The sequence below is a fragment of the Oryctolagus cuniculus genome, chromosome 12, assembly GCF_964237555.1.
Source record: "Oryctolagus cuniculus chromosome 12, mOryCun1.1, whole genome shotgun sequence".
Taxonomy (NCBI): domain Eukaryota; kingdom Metazoa; phylum Chordata; class Mammalia; order Lagomorpha; family Leporidae; genus Oryctolagus; species Oryctolagus cuniculus.
In genome coordinates, this window is record NC_091443.1 from 72,307,215 (window position 1) to 72,327,753 (window position 20,539).

Genomic DNA, 20,539 nt, shown 5'->3' on the forward strand with positions numbered 1-20,539 from the left:
TTCTCTTTTTGGAGACTGAAAAAAATGAAATGGCTGAAAGATCAGTTTCTCCCATCGGGGATGGGTGCCTAGACCACTGATCTTCAATTTATATTTCTTTAAACAATTGCATTAAGGACCACAAAATACTCTAAGAATTATTTTAATTGTTATATATATATATATATATATATATATAAATTTATACACAGTACTTTTTTCTTGTCAGCTCAAAACCATTTTTAAAAATTTCCATTATTATTTATTCTTTGATCATTGAGTTATTTAGGCACTTTATTTTTCACACACATGAAACAATTCTCTCTACTTTTCTGGATCATAGTTCCTAACATATCATTGCATTCAATGAATCAACACGCTTTGTGTGATTTAAACTCTTTAAAAAGTTGCAATATTTGATTTTGGGCAAAATATATGGAGAATTTTATGAACATTATGTGTTTGAAAGTAATGTGTATTGTTCAATTGCAGTATTCTATATGTAAATGTTGTTTCACCCTTTTTAACCATGTTGTATAAATCCTTTATGTTTTGTTTTTTATTTGTGTTTTGCTTGTTTATTCTATCAATTACTATGACAGTTGTCTATTTATTCCTGAATTAGTACAGTCATGCCAATAATTTGAAATTTTACTTTTAGATTCACATACATTCTTTGGTAAATTTCCTTTTCAAATGTTTTGCCTATTTTCCTTTTCAAATGTTTTGCCTATTTTAAAGTTGAGAAGTTTGATTTTTTTCACTGAATTTTGAGTTCTTTATATATCCAGATAAAATGTTTTATCATAGATGATAAGTCAGTTTCTTTGAGGTTGCAGCTTATCTTTTCATTTTATTAACAATGTCTTCTGAGTAGTGCAAGAACTTAATTTTGATGAAGTAAAATCTATCAAGACTTCTCTTTTTCATGTTCTATTTAAGAATCTATGCTTAACGTAAACTTACACAAACTGTCTTTCTATGCTTTCTTCTAGAAGTTTTACAGTTTTAGATTTTACACTTAGATCCATAATCCATTTCAGTTAATTTTTGCATAGTGTAAGGTTTAAATAATTGCTTATACTTAAACATATGATAACCAGTTATTCAGACAATTTATTAAAAAGTATTTTTTTACATTTTGAAAAATCTCAGACATTAACTCCTCAAATATTTTTTCTATCCACTCTTTTCTCTCTTCTCTAGAGATTTTCAATTATACTTTTAGATGTTTGTCTGTATTTTAAATTCTTTTTCATTTTGGGTTATTTCTACTCGTCTATCATCAAATTAGTAGATTCTTTCTTTGGCTGTGCCAAGTCTTCATGATAAGTACCTCAAAGCTGTTCTTCATCTCTGTTAATGTGTTTTCCATTTCAAATATTTGCATTTGATTCTTAAAGTTTACACCTCTGCTGAAATAACAACATCTGATCATGCATGTTACCTACCTTTTCTACTAGAGCCTTTAACATATTTTTTTTTTGGACAGGCAGAGTTAGACAGTGAGAGAGAGAGACAGAGAGAAAGGTCTTCCTTTTCCATGGGTTCACCCCCCAAATGGCTGCCACGGCCAGAGCGCTGCGTCGATCCGAAGCCAAAAGCCAGGTTCTTCCTCCTCGTCTCCCACGCGAGGGCAGGGCCCAAGCACTTGGGCCATCCTCCACTGCCTTCCTGGGCCACAGCAGAGAGCTGGACTGGCAGAGGAGCAACTGGGACAGAATCCGGCACCCCAACTGGGACTAGAACCTAGGGTGCCTGTGCCGTAGACAGAGGATTAGCCAAGTGAGCCACGGCACCGGCCAGAGCCTTTAACTATTAATCATAGGTTATTTCAGATTTCTTGACTGATATTTTACTGAGTCCTTTCTGAAACTTGTTGTGTTGATGGCTTCATCTCTTTTATTGCTTTCTTTTTTTGGTATGTTTTATATACCTTTTGTTGAAAGTCAGATATATTATGTAGCATCATAAAGATGAAGTAAATAATTTTTATACCTGGAAATAAATTTTATTGATTCGTTTTGCTTGATGCTTAGTAGATGCACTTCTGTTCATCTAGTAAGGTATTGAACAGTATTTGGTTTTTGTTGTTGCTATGATTAACTTTGCTAATCCACAGGCATTAAATTCTTCTTAGGATGTTGTGATTTCATTTCTGTGGCAATTGATTTGTCTATAATAATAACACTGCTTAGAAAATTATTTGGGTTCTGAAGTTAATAACCCATTAAATTTTGTACAACAAACTTACTGGACAAAATGTAATATCATTATTATTTTAAAGGAGGCAGTAATATGGCATGTTTTATGAGATCAAGAACCACCTTTTCTGATGGAAGTAAACAAAATACTGAAACACCAAAGTTTTAGGAAAAAAATAAGAATCAATATTCAAAATGCATATATTCATACCTGACATCCAAAGAAATATGTTATTTCCTATATCTTCTTTAAATTTATCATTAAAGATCTTACTAGATTCTGGGAATGCTTCCTGGAATGTTACATAGATAGCTTGTGTCAAACAATCAGGATATATCTATCAAAAAAGAATCAGATTAATTTTAGATTTTATGTTAGATTTTATGTGTCCTATTACCAAAGATATTGTTTAGTTTCTGAAATATACTTTTCTTTTTTTTTAACTTTTATTTAATGAGTATAAATTTCCAAAGTACAGCTTATGGATTGCAATGGCTTGATACTTGAGTAAGAAACAGAAAAGCTACATAGATCACAATTCAGAACATTCAAGAAAGTAATCCTGATAGTCAATATTTGTGTAACACTTACATGTACCAAAATACTGATGTAGGTTCTTTTCATTCATCAGTACATTTCTTTTCTTTTTTTTCTATCATTTAGTTTCTTTTTTCTTTTTTTTAACTTTTATTTAATGAATATAAATTTCCAAAGTACAGCTTATGGATTACAATGCCTTCGCCCCCATCACGTCCCTCCCACCCACAACCCTCCTCTTTCCCACTCCCTCTCCCCTTCCATTCACATCAAGATTCATTTTCGATTCTCTTTATATACAGAAGATCAGTCTAGCATACATTAAGTACAGATTTCAACAGTTTGCTGCCACACAGAAACATAAAGTGAAAAATACTGTTTGAGTACTAGTTGTAGCATTAAATCTCAATGTACAGCACACTAAGGACAAAGATCCTACATGAGGAGTAAGTGCACAGTGACTCCTGTTGTTGACTTAACAAATTGACACTCTTGTTTATGGCATCAGTAATCACCCTAGGCTCTTGTCATGAGCTGCCAAGGCTATGGAAGCCCCCTGAGTTCACTGACTCTGATCATATTTAGACAAGGCCATAGTCAAAGTGGAAGTTCTCTCCTCCCTTCAGAGAAAGGTACCTCCTTCTTTGATGACCCGTTCTTTCCACTGGGATCACACTCACAGAGATCTTTCATTTAGTTTTTTTTTTTTTTTCACCAGAGTGTCTTGGCTTTCCATGCCTGAAATACTCTCATGGGCTTTTCAGCCGGATCCGCATGCCTTAAGGGCTGATTCTGAGGCCAGAGTGCTGTTTAGGACATCTGCCATTCTATGGGTCTGCTATGTATCTCACTTCCCATGTTGGATCATTCTCTCCCTTTTTTATTCTAGAGGTTAGTATTTTTAGACACTAGTCTTGTTTATGTGAACCCTTTGACTCTTAGTCCTATCATTATGATCAATTGTGAACAGAAATTGATCACTGGGACTAGTGAGATGGCATTGGTACATGCCACCTTGATGGGATTGAATTGGAATCCCCTGGTATGTTTCTAACTCTACTGTTTGAGGTAAGTCAGCTTGAGCATGTCCCAAATTTCACATGTCTTCCCTCTCTTATTCCCACTCTTACATTTAACAGGGATCACTTTTCAGTTAAGTTTCAGCACTTAAGAAGAATTGTGTATTGATTACAGTATTCAACCAAAAGTATTAAGTAGAACAAACAAAAAAAATACTAAGAGGGATAACATATTAAGTTGCTCATCAACAGTCAGGGTGAGGGCTGATCAAGTCACTGTTTCTCATAGTGTTCATTTCACTTTAACAGGTTTCCTTCTTGGTACTCAGTTAGTTGTCACCTATCAAGGAGAACAAGTGGTATTTGTCCCTTTGGGATTGGCTTATTTCACTCAGCATAATGTTTTCCAAATTCCTAACAGGGATCACTTTTCAGTTAAAATTTAAACACCTAGGAATAATTGTGTGTTAATTACAGAGTTCAACCAACGGTACTAGAACAAAAAAAAATACTAAAATGGATAAAGTATTACATTGTACATCAACCGTCAGGACAAGAGCTGATCAAGTCACTGTTTCTCATAGTGTCCATTTCACTTCAACAGGTTTCCCCTCTGGTGCTCAGTTAATTGTCACCGATCAGGGAGAACATATGATATTTGTCCCTTTGGGACTGGCTTATTTTACTCAGCATGATGTTTTCCAAATTCCTCCATCTTGTTGCAAATGACCGGGTTTTGTTGTTTTTGACTGCTGTATATAGTATTCAATAGAGTACATGTCCCATAATTTCTTTATCCAGTCTTCTGTTGATGGGCATTTGGGTTGGTTCCAGGTCTTAGCTATTGTGAATTGAGCTGCAATAAACATTAAGGTGCAGGCAGCTTTTCTGTTTGCCAATTTAATTTCCTTTGGGTAAATTCCAAGGAGTGGGATAGCTGGGTTGAATGGTAGGGTTATCTTCAGGTTTCTGAGGAATCTCCAGACTGACTTCCATAGTGGCTTAACCAGTTTGCATTCCCACCAACAGTGGGTTAGTGTCCCTTTCCCCCACATCCTCTCCAGCATCTATTGTTGGTAGATTTCTGAATGTGAGCCATTCTAACCGGGGTGAGGTGAAACCTCATTGTGGTTTTGATTTGCATTTCCCTGATTGCTAGTGACCTTGAACATTTTTTCATGTGTCTGTTGGCCATTTGGATTTCCTCTTTTGAAAAATGTCTATTAAGGTCCTTGGCCCATCTCTTAAGTGGGTTGTTTGTTTTGATGTTGTGGAGTTTCTTGATTTCTTTGTAGATTCTGGTTATCAACCCTTTATCAGTTGCATAGATTGCAAATATATTTTCCCATTCTGTTGGTTGCCTCTTCACTTTCCTGTTTCTTTTAAAGTACAGAAACTTCTTAATTTGATGCAATCCCAAATGTTAATTTTGGCTTTGACTGGCTGTGCTTCTGGAGTGTTTTCCAAGAAGTCATTGCCGGTACCTATATCTTGCAGGGTTTTTCCAATGCTCTCTAATAATTTGATGGTGTCATGTCGTAGATTTAAGTCTTAATCCATGTTGAGTGAATTTTTGTGTAAGGTGAAAGGTAAGGGTCTTGCTTCATGATTCTGCACGTGGAAATCCAATTTTTCCAGCACCATTTATTGAATAGACTGTCCTTACTCCAGGGATTGGTTTTGGATCCTTGATCAAATATGAATTGGCTGTAGATGTTTGGGTTGATTTCTGGTGTTTCAATTCTGTTCCATTGGTCTATCCATCTTTTTCTGTACTAGTACCATGTTGTTTTGATTACAACTGCCCTGTAGTATGTCCTGAAATCTGGTATTGTGATGCCTCTGGCTTTTTTTTTTTGTTGTACAGGATTGCCATGGTCAAAGTGGAAGTTCTCTCCTCCCTTCAGAGAAAGGTACCTCCTTCCTTGATGACCCATTCTTTCCACTAGGATCTCACTCGCGGAGATCTTTCATTTAGTTTTTTTTTTTTCCAGAATGTCTTGAATTTCCATTCCTGAAATACTCTCATGGGTGTTTCATCCAGATCCGCATGCCTTAAGGGCTGATTCTGGGGCCAGAGTGCAGTTTAGGACATCTGCCATTCTGAGTCTGCTGTGTATCGCACTTCCCATGTTGGATCGTTCTGTCCTTTTTAATTATATCAGCTAGTATTAGCAGACACCTAGTAACTTATTTTTAGAAAATGTTCATTTAATAAATATGGCAAGATATAGCCCAGGTACTAAGATGAAAAACTGCCAGCCCAGAATATTATATCTTGCAAAGCTATCATTTGTGAATGAAGGTGAAATAAAGACTTTTCATAGCAAACAGAAATTGAAAGAATTTGTTGCCACTCGTCCAGCCCTGCAAAAGATGCTTAAAGATGTGTTGCACACAGAAACACAGAAACATGGTCATCAATATGAAAGAAGTTAAGGGAAGGAAACCTCACAGAAAAGATCACAGGGAATTCAAAGCATATATTAGAACTCATCTTTGGCAAATGGCAGGCAAAGTTACCACTTATCATTAGTCACATTGAACATTAATGGCCTGAACTGTCCAGTTAAAAGACACTGATTGGCTGATTGGCTTAAGGAACAAAACCCATCTATTTGCTGCTTACAAGAAACACATCTTTCCAACAAAGATCCATACAGACTGAAAGTGAAAGGCTGGAAAAAGATATACCATGCCAACAGAAATGAAAAAAGAGCGGGCGTAGCCATCTTAATATCGGACAACGTAAACTTTACCACAAAAACTGTTAAGAGAGACAAAGAGGGGCACCATATAATGATTAAGGGATCAATTCAACAGGAAGATATAAGAATTATCAATGTATATGCACCTAACTACAGGGCACCGGTTTATTTAAAAGATTTGTTAAGGGACTTAAAGGGAGACTTAGACCCCAATACTATAGTACAGGGGGACTTCAATACTCTACTCTCAGAAATAGACAGATCAACAGGACAGAAGATCAACAAGGAGACAGTAGATTTAAACGACACTATAGCCCAAATGGATCTAACAGATATCTACAGAACTTTCAATCCTACAGCTAAAGATTTTACATTCTTCTCAGCAGTACTTGGAACCTTCTCTAGGATTGACCACATACTAGGCCATAAAGCAAGTCTCAGCAAATTCAAAAGAATTAGAATCATACCATGCAGCTTCTCAGACCATAAAGGAATGAAGTTGGAAATTAGCAACTCAGGAATCCCTAGAGCATACGCAAACACATGGAGATTGAACAACATGCTCCTGAATGAACAATGGGTCATAGAAGAAATTAAAAGAGAAATCAAAAATTTTCTGGAAGTAAATGAGGATAACAGCACAACATACCAAAACTTATGGGACGCAGCAAAAGCAGTGTTAAGAGGAAAGTTTATATCAATAGGTGCCTAGATCAAGAAATTGGAAAGGCACCAAATAGATGAGCTTTCAATTCACCTCAAGGATCTAGAAAACCTACAGCAAACCAGACCCAACTCTAGTAGGAGAAGAGAAATAATTAAAATCAGAGAAGAAATCAACAGGATTGAATCAGTGGGTTGGAGGGACGTTATGGGGGGGAAGCCATTGTAATCCATATTCTGTACTTTGGAAATTTATATTCATTAAATAAAAGTAAAAAAAATTAAAAAAAATAATTAAAAAATCACTCAAATGAGGAGCTGGTTTTTTGAAAAAATAAACAAAATTGACACCCCATTGGCCCAACTAACTAAAAAAAGAAAAGACCCAAATCAATAAAATCAGAGATGAAAAAGAAACGTAACAACAGACACCACAGAAATAAAAAGAATCATCAGGAATTACTACAAGGACTTGTATGCCAGCAAACAGGGAAACCTATCAGAAATGGATAGATTCCTGGACACATGCAACCTACCTAAATTGAACCAGGAAGACATAGAAAACCTAAACAGACCCATAACTGAGACAGAAATTGAAACATTAATAAGGCCCTCCCAACAAAGAAAAGCCCAGGACCAGATGTATTCACTGCTGAATTCTACCAGACATTTAAAGAAGAACTACAATTCTTCTCGAACTATTCAGAACAATCGAAAAAGAGGGAGTCCTACCAAATTCTTTTTATGAAGCCACCATCACCTTAATTCCTAAGCCGGACAAAGATGCAGCATTGAAAGAGAACTACAGACCAATATCCCTGATGAACATAGATGCAAAAATCCTCAATAAAATTCTCACCAATAGAATGCAACAACACATCAGAAAGATCATCCACCCTGACCAAGTGCGATTTATCCCTGGTATGCAGGGATGGTTCAATGTTCACCATCAATCAATGTGATACACCACATTAACAAACTGAAGAAGAAACATATGAATATCTCAATTGATGCAGAGAAAGCATTCGATAAAATACAACACCCTTTCATGATGAAAACTCTAAGCAAACTGGGTTTGGAAGGAACATTCCTCAATACATCAAAGCAATCTATGAAAAATCCACAGCCAACATCCTATTGAATGGGGAAAAGTTGGAAGCATTTCCACTGAGATCTGGTACCAGACAGGGATGCCCACTCTCACCACTGCTATTCAATATAGTTCTGGAAGTTCTTGCCAGATATATTAGGCAAGAAAAAGAAATCAAAGGGACACAAATTGGGAAGGAAGAACTCAAACTATCCCTCTTTGTAGATGATATGATTCTTTATTTAGGCAACCCAAAGAACTCTACTAAGAGACTATTGGAACTCATAGAAGATTTTGGCAAAGTAGCAGGGTATAAAATCAATGCACAAAAATCAACAGCCTTTGTATACACAGGCAATGCCACGGCTGAGGAAGAACTTCTAAGATCAATCCCATTCACAATAGCTACAAAAACAATCAAATACCTTGGAATAAGCTTAACCAAGGACATTAAAGATCTCTACGATAGAATTACAAAATCTTAAAGAAAGAAATAGAAGATGATACCAAGAAATGGAAAAATCTTCCATGCTCATGGATTGGAAGAATCAATATCATCAAAATGTCCGTTCTCCCAAAAGCAATTTATAGATTCAATGCGATACCAATCAAGATACCGAAGACCTTCTTCTCAGATCTGGAAATATATTTTTCTTTTTTCCTACTACTTGCTTTTGGCCATGGTATTACTTTTCATACCCGTACCTTGCACTGTACACAAAAATCCACTCAAAATGGATCAAGGACCTAAATCTATGACTGATATCATCAAATTACTAGAGAAGAGTGGAGAAAATCTAAAACACAGTGGCATAGGCAAAGACTTCTTGGAAAAGACCTAAGAAGCACTGGCAATCAAAGCCAAAATTGACAAATGTAATTACCTCAAACTGAGAAGCTTCTGCTGCAAAAGTGACATTCAGCAAAGTGAAGAGGCAACCAACAGAATGGGAGAAAATATTTCAAACTATGCAACTGATAAAGGATTAATATCCAGAATCTATAGAGCAAATTAGTAAATACATTAATATCAAAACTACAAAAGACTAGCTTAAAGAATGTAGTAAAAACAGAACTTCTGTAATTTGTAGACAATTGTAAAATTTCTAATCATTAAACCACCTCCTGAAAGCAAGAAAAAAACTTCAATATTAACAGAGGAAAATTCCAGTTTCTCTTTCACAACACCACTGTTCCACAAAGTAAAAATCATGAGTCTAACAAACCTTTAATTTGATGTATAACCCAGTTATGGACCTGAGAGGTTGTGTGGCTTACCAAGACTACTCAGGTAATTAGTAGCAAATTCTGGACATGAAAACATATCTCTTTATTCTAAATCTACTTATTGGTTTCTCTCTACTACACTTTATATATGTGTTCATAAGATAGGTCAAGATTGAATGTAAATATTTGGGAAATTTGTGAGTGTATATTTATTTTCATTGTGAATGACACTTTTTATCTTATGTCTGTCTTACCCTGAAAATACAAAATCCAAAATACTTATTTATTTCTGATTTACTGATTGCCAAAGCAGCATATTTGAATATGGGTTGTGTTTTGAAATGCTAGAGTTTAAATTTATCAATATTCAATGAAATCTCTATTTTCTTAATTTCACATTACTGAAGAACATTATTTTAATCAACTCCATCCCCTAGCTGGTATAACAACAAAAAAGCAAAGCAAACATCGATTCATAATTTTATGCTTTGTATAAACACATGTTTGATCCTTAAATGTGACATAAACTTGTCCAGTCCTCTTAAACAGATACATTATGAGCTTAAAATAAGGAAAATGATAATTTTCTAGTAAATATAAAAAGCACAAGAACACCTATGTATATATATAATAAGTCAATATGTTTTAAATTATTACTTTTCAAACACAGTGTTGATACCACTGAAGACATTCTGAAGATTTTGAGGCAAGACTTGTATTTGGGATAGGAATGTGGTAACAGTGTAACTTTAAAATATTATCATCAGATATTCCACACTAAGCCAATTTTAGTTTCAAAAGTAACAGAATATATTCTCATATATATCTAAATGAAGTAGCTAGTTTTTCTATTTAATTCACTCAAAAAATAATTAGTATAACTGTTAATCTCTACTATTACCTGAAAGAAAGTATCCTTTCGACTTAGAGGTATGCTCACGAAAAGTATCACATAACTTTCTGAAATTCTATTAAATAAGTAATCTTGATTTTCTCTGTCAGGCTTAAGATATAAAACATGCATGAAATTATAGTCAGTATTACAGTTTAAAATTGGAATTTGCATAAAATCAGTGACTTTATTTCCTCTTAAAGGGCAGATCAATTGGTATACTGGAAGGAGTACAGGTTTTGGTATCATGCAGACCTGATTTTGAATACTGGTTCCATTATTCATTAGTTATATTACCCTTTCAGTTAATTAAGTCCTGTTTTCCTCATCTGTCAAAGATAGATAATATCCACACATCAAAGGCATGAAGTAAGATTAAATAAAGATAGAGATCATGTTTTACATAGCTGTGTATTTGAAGTCCTTAGATCAGTGCCTTGGACACAGAAATCACACAAACATTTGAGGTTGAAGGTTCTTTCACAGGTGTTATGCAGAAAGCCACCAATGAATTAGTTACCTTCCATTGTTCAGTGACAGTTTTTACTCTTTCATTATTAGTAACTCAGTGTGAAATTAAAGCAATTACTCAGATATATGAGCAAGCCAGAACTAGTAAGATTGTACATAATACTAAAACTGAAAATAGGGCCGGTGCCGCGGCTCACTAGGCTAATCCTCCGCCTAGCGGCGCCGGCACACCAGGTTCTAGTCCCGGTTGGGGCACCGGATTCTGTCCCAGTTGCCCCTCTTCCAGGCCAGCTCTCTGCTGTGGCCAGGGAGTGCAGTGGAGGATGGCCCAGGTGCTTGGGCCCTGCACCCCATGGGAGACCAGGAAAAGCACCTGGCTCCTGGCTCCTGCCATCGGATCAGCGCGGTGCGCCGGCTGCAGCGCGCTGGCCGCGGCGGCCATTGGAGGGTGAACCAACAGCAAAGGAAGACCTTTCTCTCTGTCTCTCTCTCTCACTGTCCACTCTGCCTGTCAAAACAAAACAAAACAAAACAAAACAAAACTGAAAATAATTATGTAAGAAGAAAGGACCCTATACACACACACACATATATATATAAATATATATATAATATTATTAATATAATAATGTAGCACTCTGAATCACTGCTTTAATGTGCAATGAAGGATGAATTAGAGTCGAAATCCATGAATTAAGCAAATATAAATTAAGAAGTTCAATTTTTTATGAGGTTAGTTATACAAACAGAAACTGGAATTGACAACTTTTGGTAACAAAAGCAAAAGATTATAACATTTTATAGTAGTATCTATGAAATTAGCAAATCAAAAAATGGATTTTTAGATACATAGGATCTTATACCTAAAATTAAGTTAGAAACTACTTAGCTTGTCTCTGTACTTCAATGGCTGCACTGACGCTCAGAAAATTTAAAGAATTATTACAGGAACCGGCACTGTGGTGTAGTGAGTGAAGCTGCTGCCTGCAGTGCCAGCATCCCAATGGGCACCAGTTCGGGTCCTGGCTGCTCCACTTCCAACCCAGCTCTCTGTTATGGCCTGGGAAAGCAGTAGAAGATGGCCTAAGTCCCTGGGCCCCTGCACTCACATGGGAGACCTGCAAGAAGCTCCAGGATCCTGGATTCAGATTAGCCCAGCTCTGGCTGCTGTGGTCATTTGGGGGGTGAACCAGCTGATGGAGACTTTTCTCTCTTCCTCTCTCTCTCTCTCTCTCTCTCTCTGCCTCTCTGTAATGCTGCCTTTCAAATAAATAAATAAATTATTAAATAAATTATTAAATAAATAAATAAATTATTAAAAATTATCTAGCTAACTAGGCAAAAGCCTCACTAGAACCAAGGTCTCCTACCTCCCAATACAAATCTCATACTTGTTTAATAACTTTATGGAAGGAGGTAATAGCAAAAATAACGATGATGTTAATAGAAGTTCATGATCATTTGGTAACAGTGATTCTGTGAGAATTAAATAAAATTCTATATATGACTTACTCAAGAAAGCATGTTTCAAGTACATAATCTACACTTAACATGTATGAAGAAGAAAAAAAAGTTACAAGATGAAAACTTCCAAAATATGTCTTTGATTAATGTAATTCAACCTGGTGTCCAGATCATATATGAGTATACCTTAAATGAAGTGATGAATTAGCAAAAAATAGGATTGTAAATGTTTTGTGTATGCTTCATAAAAAATGTAACTTGCAGCTAGAGAGAATATGAATTACTAATTAGGTCAAGCTATTTAATATACTTGTATGTTCAGTTATCATTGAATTCCAGCAATAAGTCTCATTGGTTATGGTTTATAATCCTTTCTGGATTTGCTTTGTTAATATTTTGTTTTTAGATATTTTCATCAATATTCATCATAAGAGGTTTTGTTTTTCTTGTAGTGTCTTTTCTTTTAGTATCAAATAATACTAACTCCTATTTAATTTTGTGGGAAGATTCTGAAAAGGATTAGTGTTCATTCTTCTAAAATTATTGGTAGAATTCTATGTTGGGATGTTTTTGATTACTGATTCAAAATCTTTAATAGTTACAGTATATTTTGATTACTGATTTGTGATTCAACCTTGTCAGGTAGCATACTTCCAGGAATTTGTCCATTTAATCTATGTGACCAAATCTGTTCACATAGTACTCTTTTAGAATCCTTTTGATTTCTGCAAAATTGACAGTACTACATTTTTTTCAGAATTTTTTTAAACTTTTATTTAATTAATATAAATTTCCAAAGTACAGCTTATGGATTACAATGGCTTGCCCCCGCCCATAAATTCCCACCCACCCGCAACCCTCCCCTTTCCCTCTCACTCCCCCCTTCCATTCACATCAACATTCATTTTCAATTCTCTTTATATACAGAAGATCAGTTTAACATATACTAAGTAAAGATTTCAACAGTTTGCACCCACACAGAAACACAAAGTGAAAAATATTGTTTGAGTATTAGTTATAGCATTAAATCATAAAGTACAGCACATTAAGGACAGAGATCCTACATGAGGAGTAAGTGCACAGTAACTCTTATTGTTGACTTAACAAATCGACACTCTTGTTTATGGTGTCAGTAATCACCCTAGGCTCTTGTCATGAGCCGCCAAGGCTATGGAAGCCTTTTGAGTTCACCAACTCTGATCATATTTAGACAAGGTCATAGTCAAAGTGGAAGTTCTCTCCTCCCTTCAGAGAAAGGTACTTCCTTCTTTGATGGCCCCATTCTTTCCACTGGGATCTCACTTGCAGAGATCTTTCATTTAGGTCATTTTTTTTTTTTTTGACAGAGTGTCTTGGTTTTCCATGCCTGAAATACTCTCATGGGCTCTTCAGCCAGATCTGAATGCCTTAAGGGCTGAGTCTGAGGCCAGAGTGCTGTTTAGGATATCTGCCATTCTGAGTCTGCTGTGTATCCCGCTTCCCATGTTGGATCGTTCTCTCCCTTTTTTATTCTAGAGGTTAGTATTTTTAGACACTAGTCTTGTTTATGTGAACCCTTTGACTCTTAGTCCTATCATTCTGATCAATTGTGAACAGAAATTGATCACTGGGACTAGTGAGATGACATTGGTACATGCCACCTTGATGGGATTGAATTGGAATCCCCTGGTATATTTCTAACTCTACTGTTTGGAGCAAGTCAGCTTGAGCATGTCCAAAATTGTACATCTCTTCCCTCTCTTATTCCCACTCTTATATTTAACATGGATCATTTTTCAGTTAAGTATTAACATTTAAGAATAACTGTGTATTAATTACAGAATTCAACCAATAGTATTAAGTAGACAAACAAAAAAATACTAGGAGGGATAAAGTATTAAGTTGTTCATCAACATTCAGGGCAAGGGCTAATCAAGTCACTGTTTCTCATAGTGTCCATTTCACTTCAACAGGTTTCCTTTTAGGTGGTAGTTAGTTGTCACCGACCAGGGAGAACATATGATATTTTTCCTTTGGGAATGCCTTATTTCACTCAGCATGATGTTTTCCAGATTCCTCCATCTTGTTGCAAATGACTGCATTTCATTGTTTTTTACTGCTGTATAGTATTTTGTAGTGTACATATCCCATAATTTCTTTATCCAGTCTACCGTTGATGGGCATTTGGGTTGGTTCCAGGTCTTAGCTATTGCGAATTGTGCTGCAATAAACATTAATGTGCAGACAGCTTGTTTGTTTGGCAATTTAATTTCCTTTGGGTAAATTCCAAGGAGTGGGATGGCTGGGTTGTATGGTAGGGTTAAATTCAGGTTTCTAAGGAATCTCCAGACTGACTTCCATAGTGGCTTTACCAGTTTGCATTCCCAACAACAGTGGGTTAGTGTCCCTTTTTGCCCACATCATCGCCAGCATCTGTTGTTGGTAGATTTCTGTATGTGAGCCATTCTAACCGGGGTGAGGTGAAACCTCATTGTGGTTTTGATTTGCATTTCCCTGATTTCTAGTGATCTTGAACATTTTTTCATGTGGCTGTTGGCCATTTGGATTTCCTCTTTTGAAAAATGTCTATTGAGGTCCTTGGCCCATCTCTTAAGTGGGTTTTTTTTTTTTTTTTTGAGTTTCTTGATCTCTCTGTAGATTCTGGTTATTAACCCTTTATCAGTTGCATAGATTGCAAATATTTTTTCCCATTATGTCGGTTGTTTCTTCACTCTCCTGACTGTTTCTTTTGAAGTACCGAAACTTCTTAATTTGATGCAATCCCAATAGTTAATTTTGGCTTTGACTTCCTGTGCCTCTAGGGTCTTTTCCAGGAAGTCTTTACCAGTGCCAATATCTTGCAGGGTTACTCCAATGTTCTCTAATAACTTGATGGTGTCAGGTCGTAGATTTAGGTCTTTAATCCATGTTGAGTGGATTTTTGTGTAAGGTGAAAGGTAAGGGTCTTGCTTCATGCTTCTGCATGTGGAGATCCAGTTTTCCCAGCACCAATTATTGAATAGACTGTCCTTACTCCAGGGATTGGTTTTGGGTCCTTGTTCAAATATAAGTTGGCTGTAGATGTTTGGGTTGATTTCTGGTGTTTCAATTCTGTTCCATTGGTCTATCCATCTGTTTCTGTACTAGTACCATGCTGTTTTGATTACAACTGCCCTGTAGTATGTCCTGAAATCTGGTATTGTGATGCCTCCATCTTTGTTTTTGTTGTACAAAATTGCTTTAGCTATTCGAGGTCTCCTGCGTCTCCATAAGAATTTCAGCATCTTTTTTTCTAGATCTGAGAAGAATGTCTTTGGTATCTTGATTGGTAATCGCATTGAATGTATAAATTGCTTTTTGGAGAATGGTCATTTTGATGATGTTGATTCTTCTAATCCATGATCATGGAAGATTTTTCCATTTTTTTTGGTATCCTTCTCTTTTTCTTTCTTTAAGATTTTCTAATTCTCATCGAAGAGATCTTTAACGTCCTTGGTTAAGTTTATTCCAAGGTATTTGATTGTTTTTGTAGCTATTGTGAATGGGATTGAACTTAGCAGTTCTTTCTCAGCTGTTGCGTTGCCTGTGTATACAAAGGCTGTTGATTTTTGTGCATTGATTTTATATCCTGCTACTTTGCCAAACTCCTCTATGAGTTCCAATAGTCTCTTAGTAGAGTTCTTTGGGTCGCCTAAATAAAGAATCATATCATCTGCAAAGAGGGATACTTTGAGTTCTTCCTTCCCAATTTGTATTCTTTAATTTCTTTTTCTTGCCTGATGGCTCTGGCTAAGACTTCCAGAACTATGTTTAATAGCAGTGGTGAGAGAGGGCATCCCTGTCTGGTACCAGATCTCAGTGGAAATGCTTCCAACTTTTCCCCATTCAATAGGATGCTGGCCATGGGTTTTTCATAAATTGCTTTGATTATATTGAGGAATGTTCCTTCTATACACAATTTGCTTAGAGTTTTCATCATGAAAGGGTGTTGAATTTTATCGAATGCTTTCTCTGCATCTATTGAGATAATCATATGTTTCTTCTTCAGTTTGTTAATGTGGTGTATCACATTGATTGATGGTGAACATTGAACCATCCCTGCATACCAGGGATAAATTCCACTTGGTCTGGGTGGATGATTTTTCTGATGTGTTGTTGTATTCTATTGGTCAGAATTTTACTGAGGATTTTTGTTCATCAGGGATATTGGTCTGTAATTTTCTTTCAATGCTGCATCTTTCTCTGGCTTAGGAATTAAGGTGATGGTGGCTTCATAGAAAGTTTTTGGGAGTATTCCATCTTTTTCGATTGTTCTGAATAGTTTGAGAAGAATTGTAGTTCTTCTTTAAATTTCTGGAATAATTCAGAAGTGAATCTATCTGGTCCTGTCCTTTTCTTTGTAGGGAGGGCCTTTATTACTGTTTCAATTGCTGTCTCAGTTATGGGTCTGTTTAGGTTTTCTATGTCTTCATTATTCAATTCAGGCAGATTGTATGTGTCCAGGAATCTATCCATTTCTGATAGGTTTCCCTGTTTGCTGGCATACAAGTCCTTGTAGTAATTCCTGATGATTCTTTTTATTTCTGTGGTGTCTGTTGTTACGTTTCTTTTTCATCTCTGATTTTATTGTTTTGGGTCTTTTCTTTTTTTAGTTAGTTGAGCCAATGGTGTGTCAATTGTATTCATTTTTTCAAAAAAACAGCTCTTCGCTTGGCTGATATTTTGTTATTATTATTATTTTTTGGGATTCAATCCTGTTGATTTCTTCTCTGATTTTAATTATTTCTCTTCTCCTACTAGAGTTGGGTCTGGTTTGCTGCAGTTTTCCTATATCCTTGAGATGCATTGAAAGCTCATTTATTTGGTGCCTTTCCAATTTCTTGATGTAGGCACCTGTTGTTATAAACTTTCCTCTCAACACTGCTTTTGCCGTATCACATAAGTTTTGGTATGTTGTGCTGTTATCCTCATTTACTTCCAGAAAGTTTTTGATTTCTCTTTTGATTTCTTGAATGACCCAGTGTTCATTCAGGAGCATGTTTTTCAGCCTCCATGTGTTTGCATACTCTCTAGGGATTCCTGAGTTGCTAATTTCTACCATCATTCCACTGTGGTAGGAGAAGCTGCATGTTATGATTCTAGTTCTTTTAAATTTGCTGAGACTTGCTTTATGACCTAGTATGTGGTCAGTCCTAGAGAAGGTTCCATGCACTGCTGAGAAGAATGTAAAATCTTTAAATGTAGGATTGAAAGATCTGTAGATATCTATTAGTTCCATGCAGGCAATAGTGTGGATTAAATCTGCTGTTTCCTTGTTGATCTTCTGTCCAGTTGATCTGTCTATTTCTGAGAGTGGAGTATTGACGTCATCCAGTAATATTGTATTGGAATCTAAGTCTCCCTTTAAGCCCCTTACATACCTTTTAAATAAACTGGTGCCCTGTACTTAGGTGCATATACATTTATAATAGTTACATCTTCCTGTTGAATTGAACCCTTAATCATTATATAGTGTCCCTCTTTGTCTCTCTTAACAGTTTTTGTGTTAAAGTTTATTTTGTCTGATATTAATATGGCTACACCTGCTTTTTTTCATTTCTGTTGGCATGGAATATCTTTTTCCAGCCTTTCACTTTCAGTCTGCATGCATCTTTGTTGGAAAGATGTGTTTCTTGTAGTCAGGTTTTTCTGCTTGGCTGATGGTGGGTGCCGATTAAGTATGTCCAAAATGGAGTCTGCTCTTTGTCTTGCTTTGCTTTGTAAGGTGTGTGTAGAGAGAGGCTAGTGTCTGTGCCGGTTCCCCTTATTTATGTGTTTTTTTTTTTCTCTCCTCCAGTCAGCCTGGTGAACTTTCCCAGTGGGGCTTCAAGCCTCGTTCCCTCTAGGCTCTTTCTGCCTTTCCCCGCCAATGACTCAGGTTACCGAGGTTTTTGTCTCACCTCCCCTTCCAGTGCGCATTGTCTCACCTCCCCTTTCCAGTGGTGCGCAGATTCTGCGGCTCGGCTTCTGCAGCTTGGCTCCTGCGCCTTGGCTTCCATGCCGTGGGCATCCTTGCTCTCCCCATAGGTCCTCCGTGTCACATCCACTAGATCCGGAAGTGTTTCCTCTGTAATTTTTTCCTGAGACTACAGTGACTCCACTTTTATTAAACTATCTTTTCTCGGACTATCAGTGCGCGCCCTCACTATTCCGCCATCTTGTCTCCTCCCCCGACAGTGCTATATTTTTAATTTTACTTATTTGAGCCCTCTATGTCTCTTGGTCATTCTAACTAGGGCATCGTTTGTTTTGTTGATCTACTTGAACTGTTGGTTTTATTGATTTTTTTCTATTTTTTATTCTTTTTTTTTCACATGTCTATACTCTAATATTATTTCCATTCTTCTGTTGATTTAGGATTTTATTTTGTCTTTTTTATTTCCTTAATGTATAAAGTTAAGTGGCTTACTTGAGGTCTTTCTTTTTCTAAAATTATTTTCATTTTATATAATCAAATCATAACTGTATATACTTATGGGATACAGTGTAATGTTTTGGTATATTTATATAATGTGTAATGATTAAACAAAGCTCATTAATCTATTCAGCATCTCACCTAATTTTTGAGAAGAGACATTTGAAACTAACAGTAATTTTGAAGTATACAATTTTTTTTTTTGAAAAGCAGAGTTAGACAGTGAGAGAGAGAGACACAGAGAAAAGTCTTCCTTCCGTTGGTTCATCCCCCAAATGGCTGCCATGGCCAGTGCTGTGCCGATCTGAAGCCAGGAGCCAGGTGCTTCCTCCTGGTCTCCCATGAAGGTGCAGGGCCCAAGGACTTGGGCCATCCTCCACTTCTTTCCCAGGCCACAGCAGAGAGCTGGACTGGAAGAGGTACAACCAGGAAAGAATCCAGCGCCCCAACTGGGACTACAACCCGGAATACCAGTGGTGCAGGCAGAGGATTAGTCTAGTGTGCTGTTGCGCCGGCCAAAGTATACAATCTTGTATTATTACCTCTAGTGAACCTGTGGTACAACATATCTCAAAAACTTATTTCCTCTATTTAACCACATCATATTAACATCTCCCCACTCACTGCTCCCAACCTAGGTTTCTAGTTATCACCAGTCTGCTCTCAATTGTACGAGTTCACTTTTTAAAGATTCATATATGGTGTGTTCATGAGATATTTGTCTTTCTGTGTCTAGATTATTTCAGTTGGCATAATGTCCTCCAGGTTCACCCACACTGCAATAAATAACAGGATTTTCTGTTTTTTTTTTTTTTTTTTTTTTTTATAGGGCTTGAATAATATTCCTTTGGGTAGACAGGTATTTACAGCATTTTCTTCACCCATTCACTCATCAATGGGTACTTAGTTTTATTCCACATTTTGGCTATTATGAATAATGCTACAATGGACATGGACATGCAGGTATCTCTTCAACATACTGACTTCAATTCCTTTGGAAATATACCCAGAAAGTGGAATGCTGGGTCACAGAGTACTTCTATGTTTAGTTCTTTGAGGAGATTCCATACAGTTTTCCATATTGATTGTAGTAATAATTCCCATCAACAATATACAAAAATTCCCTTTTCTTACATTTTCACCAACACTTGTTATCTTTCATCCTTTTGATGATAGCCATTCTAACACACTGTGGCTTTAATGTTTTGGCATTTTTGCAGAAAACTTCTGGTCATTTGGGAGACTTTTCAGAAATATCTGTCAGGTCTTTTCCCCATTTAAAAACAAGTATTTGATGTTAACAAATAATATTTGTATAAATTTACACACTACAATATGATTCTTTGGATTTATGTATATACACTGTAGATGGATTCAAACTAGTTAACATATCCATTAACTTTTTTATGGTGAGAATATTTAAACAACATTCTTACATGAATTTTGAAATACACATTATTCTCTCACACACACACACACAAACACACACACTCTTCTTCAAAAGAACATTTCAGGGGGAGTTCCAAGATGATGGAATAGCGACAGGATGGTCTGAATCTGCAGGGCAAAATTAGTATTTTAAAAGGGATGAAACTACTTGCCTAAGATAAAGCTGTGGGAAATTCATGGCAGGAAACCCAGTGAAAATAATAGAGAAGGCCCAGGTCTGTGCTAAAAGAGCAGATATGAATAAAAAAGGGGGGGAGGCTTGAACCGGGGAGGAGAACGCTGGCCCAAGCAGATCAGGTGAGAGGGGAATCTGCAGGCCCAAGCACTGAGGATAGCAGCAGGAGAGAGAGCTTGACAAACTGATTTTAAAGTTCCATGCAACCCCCTTGGGACAGCAGAGCC

The 20,539-nt window shown here is 36.4% G+C and overlaps 1 protein-coding gene across 3 annotated transcripts in view; it reads right to left on the reverse strand.

The window, feature by feature from the left end:
• FAM227B (family with sequence similarity 227 member B) overlaps nt 1–20,539 on the reverse strand; it is a 261,271-nt gene that overhangs the window by 181,340 nt on the left and 59,392 nt on the right. For 2 of the 3 annotated variants that reach the window (XM_070054159.1, XM_070054160.1), the window contains 2 exons: nt 10,330–10,431; nt 2,395–2,521 (listed from right to left, as the gene is read on the reverse strand). In XM_070054159.1, coding sequence (XP_069910260.1) covers nt 2,395–2,521; nt 10,330–10,431 — 229 coding nt within the window. The remainder of the gene's footprint in view (nt 1–2,394; nt 2,522–10,329; nt 10,432–20,539) is intronic. The other variant, XM_070054161.1, reaches the window with a different exon arrangement.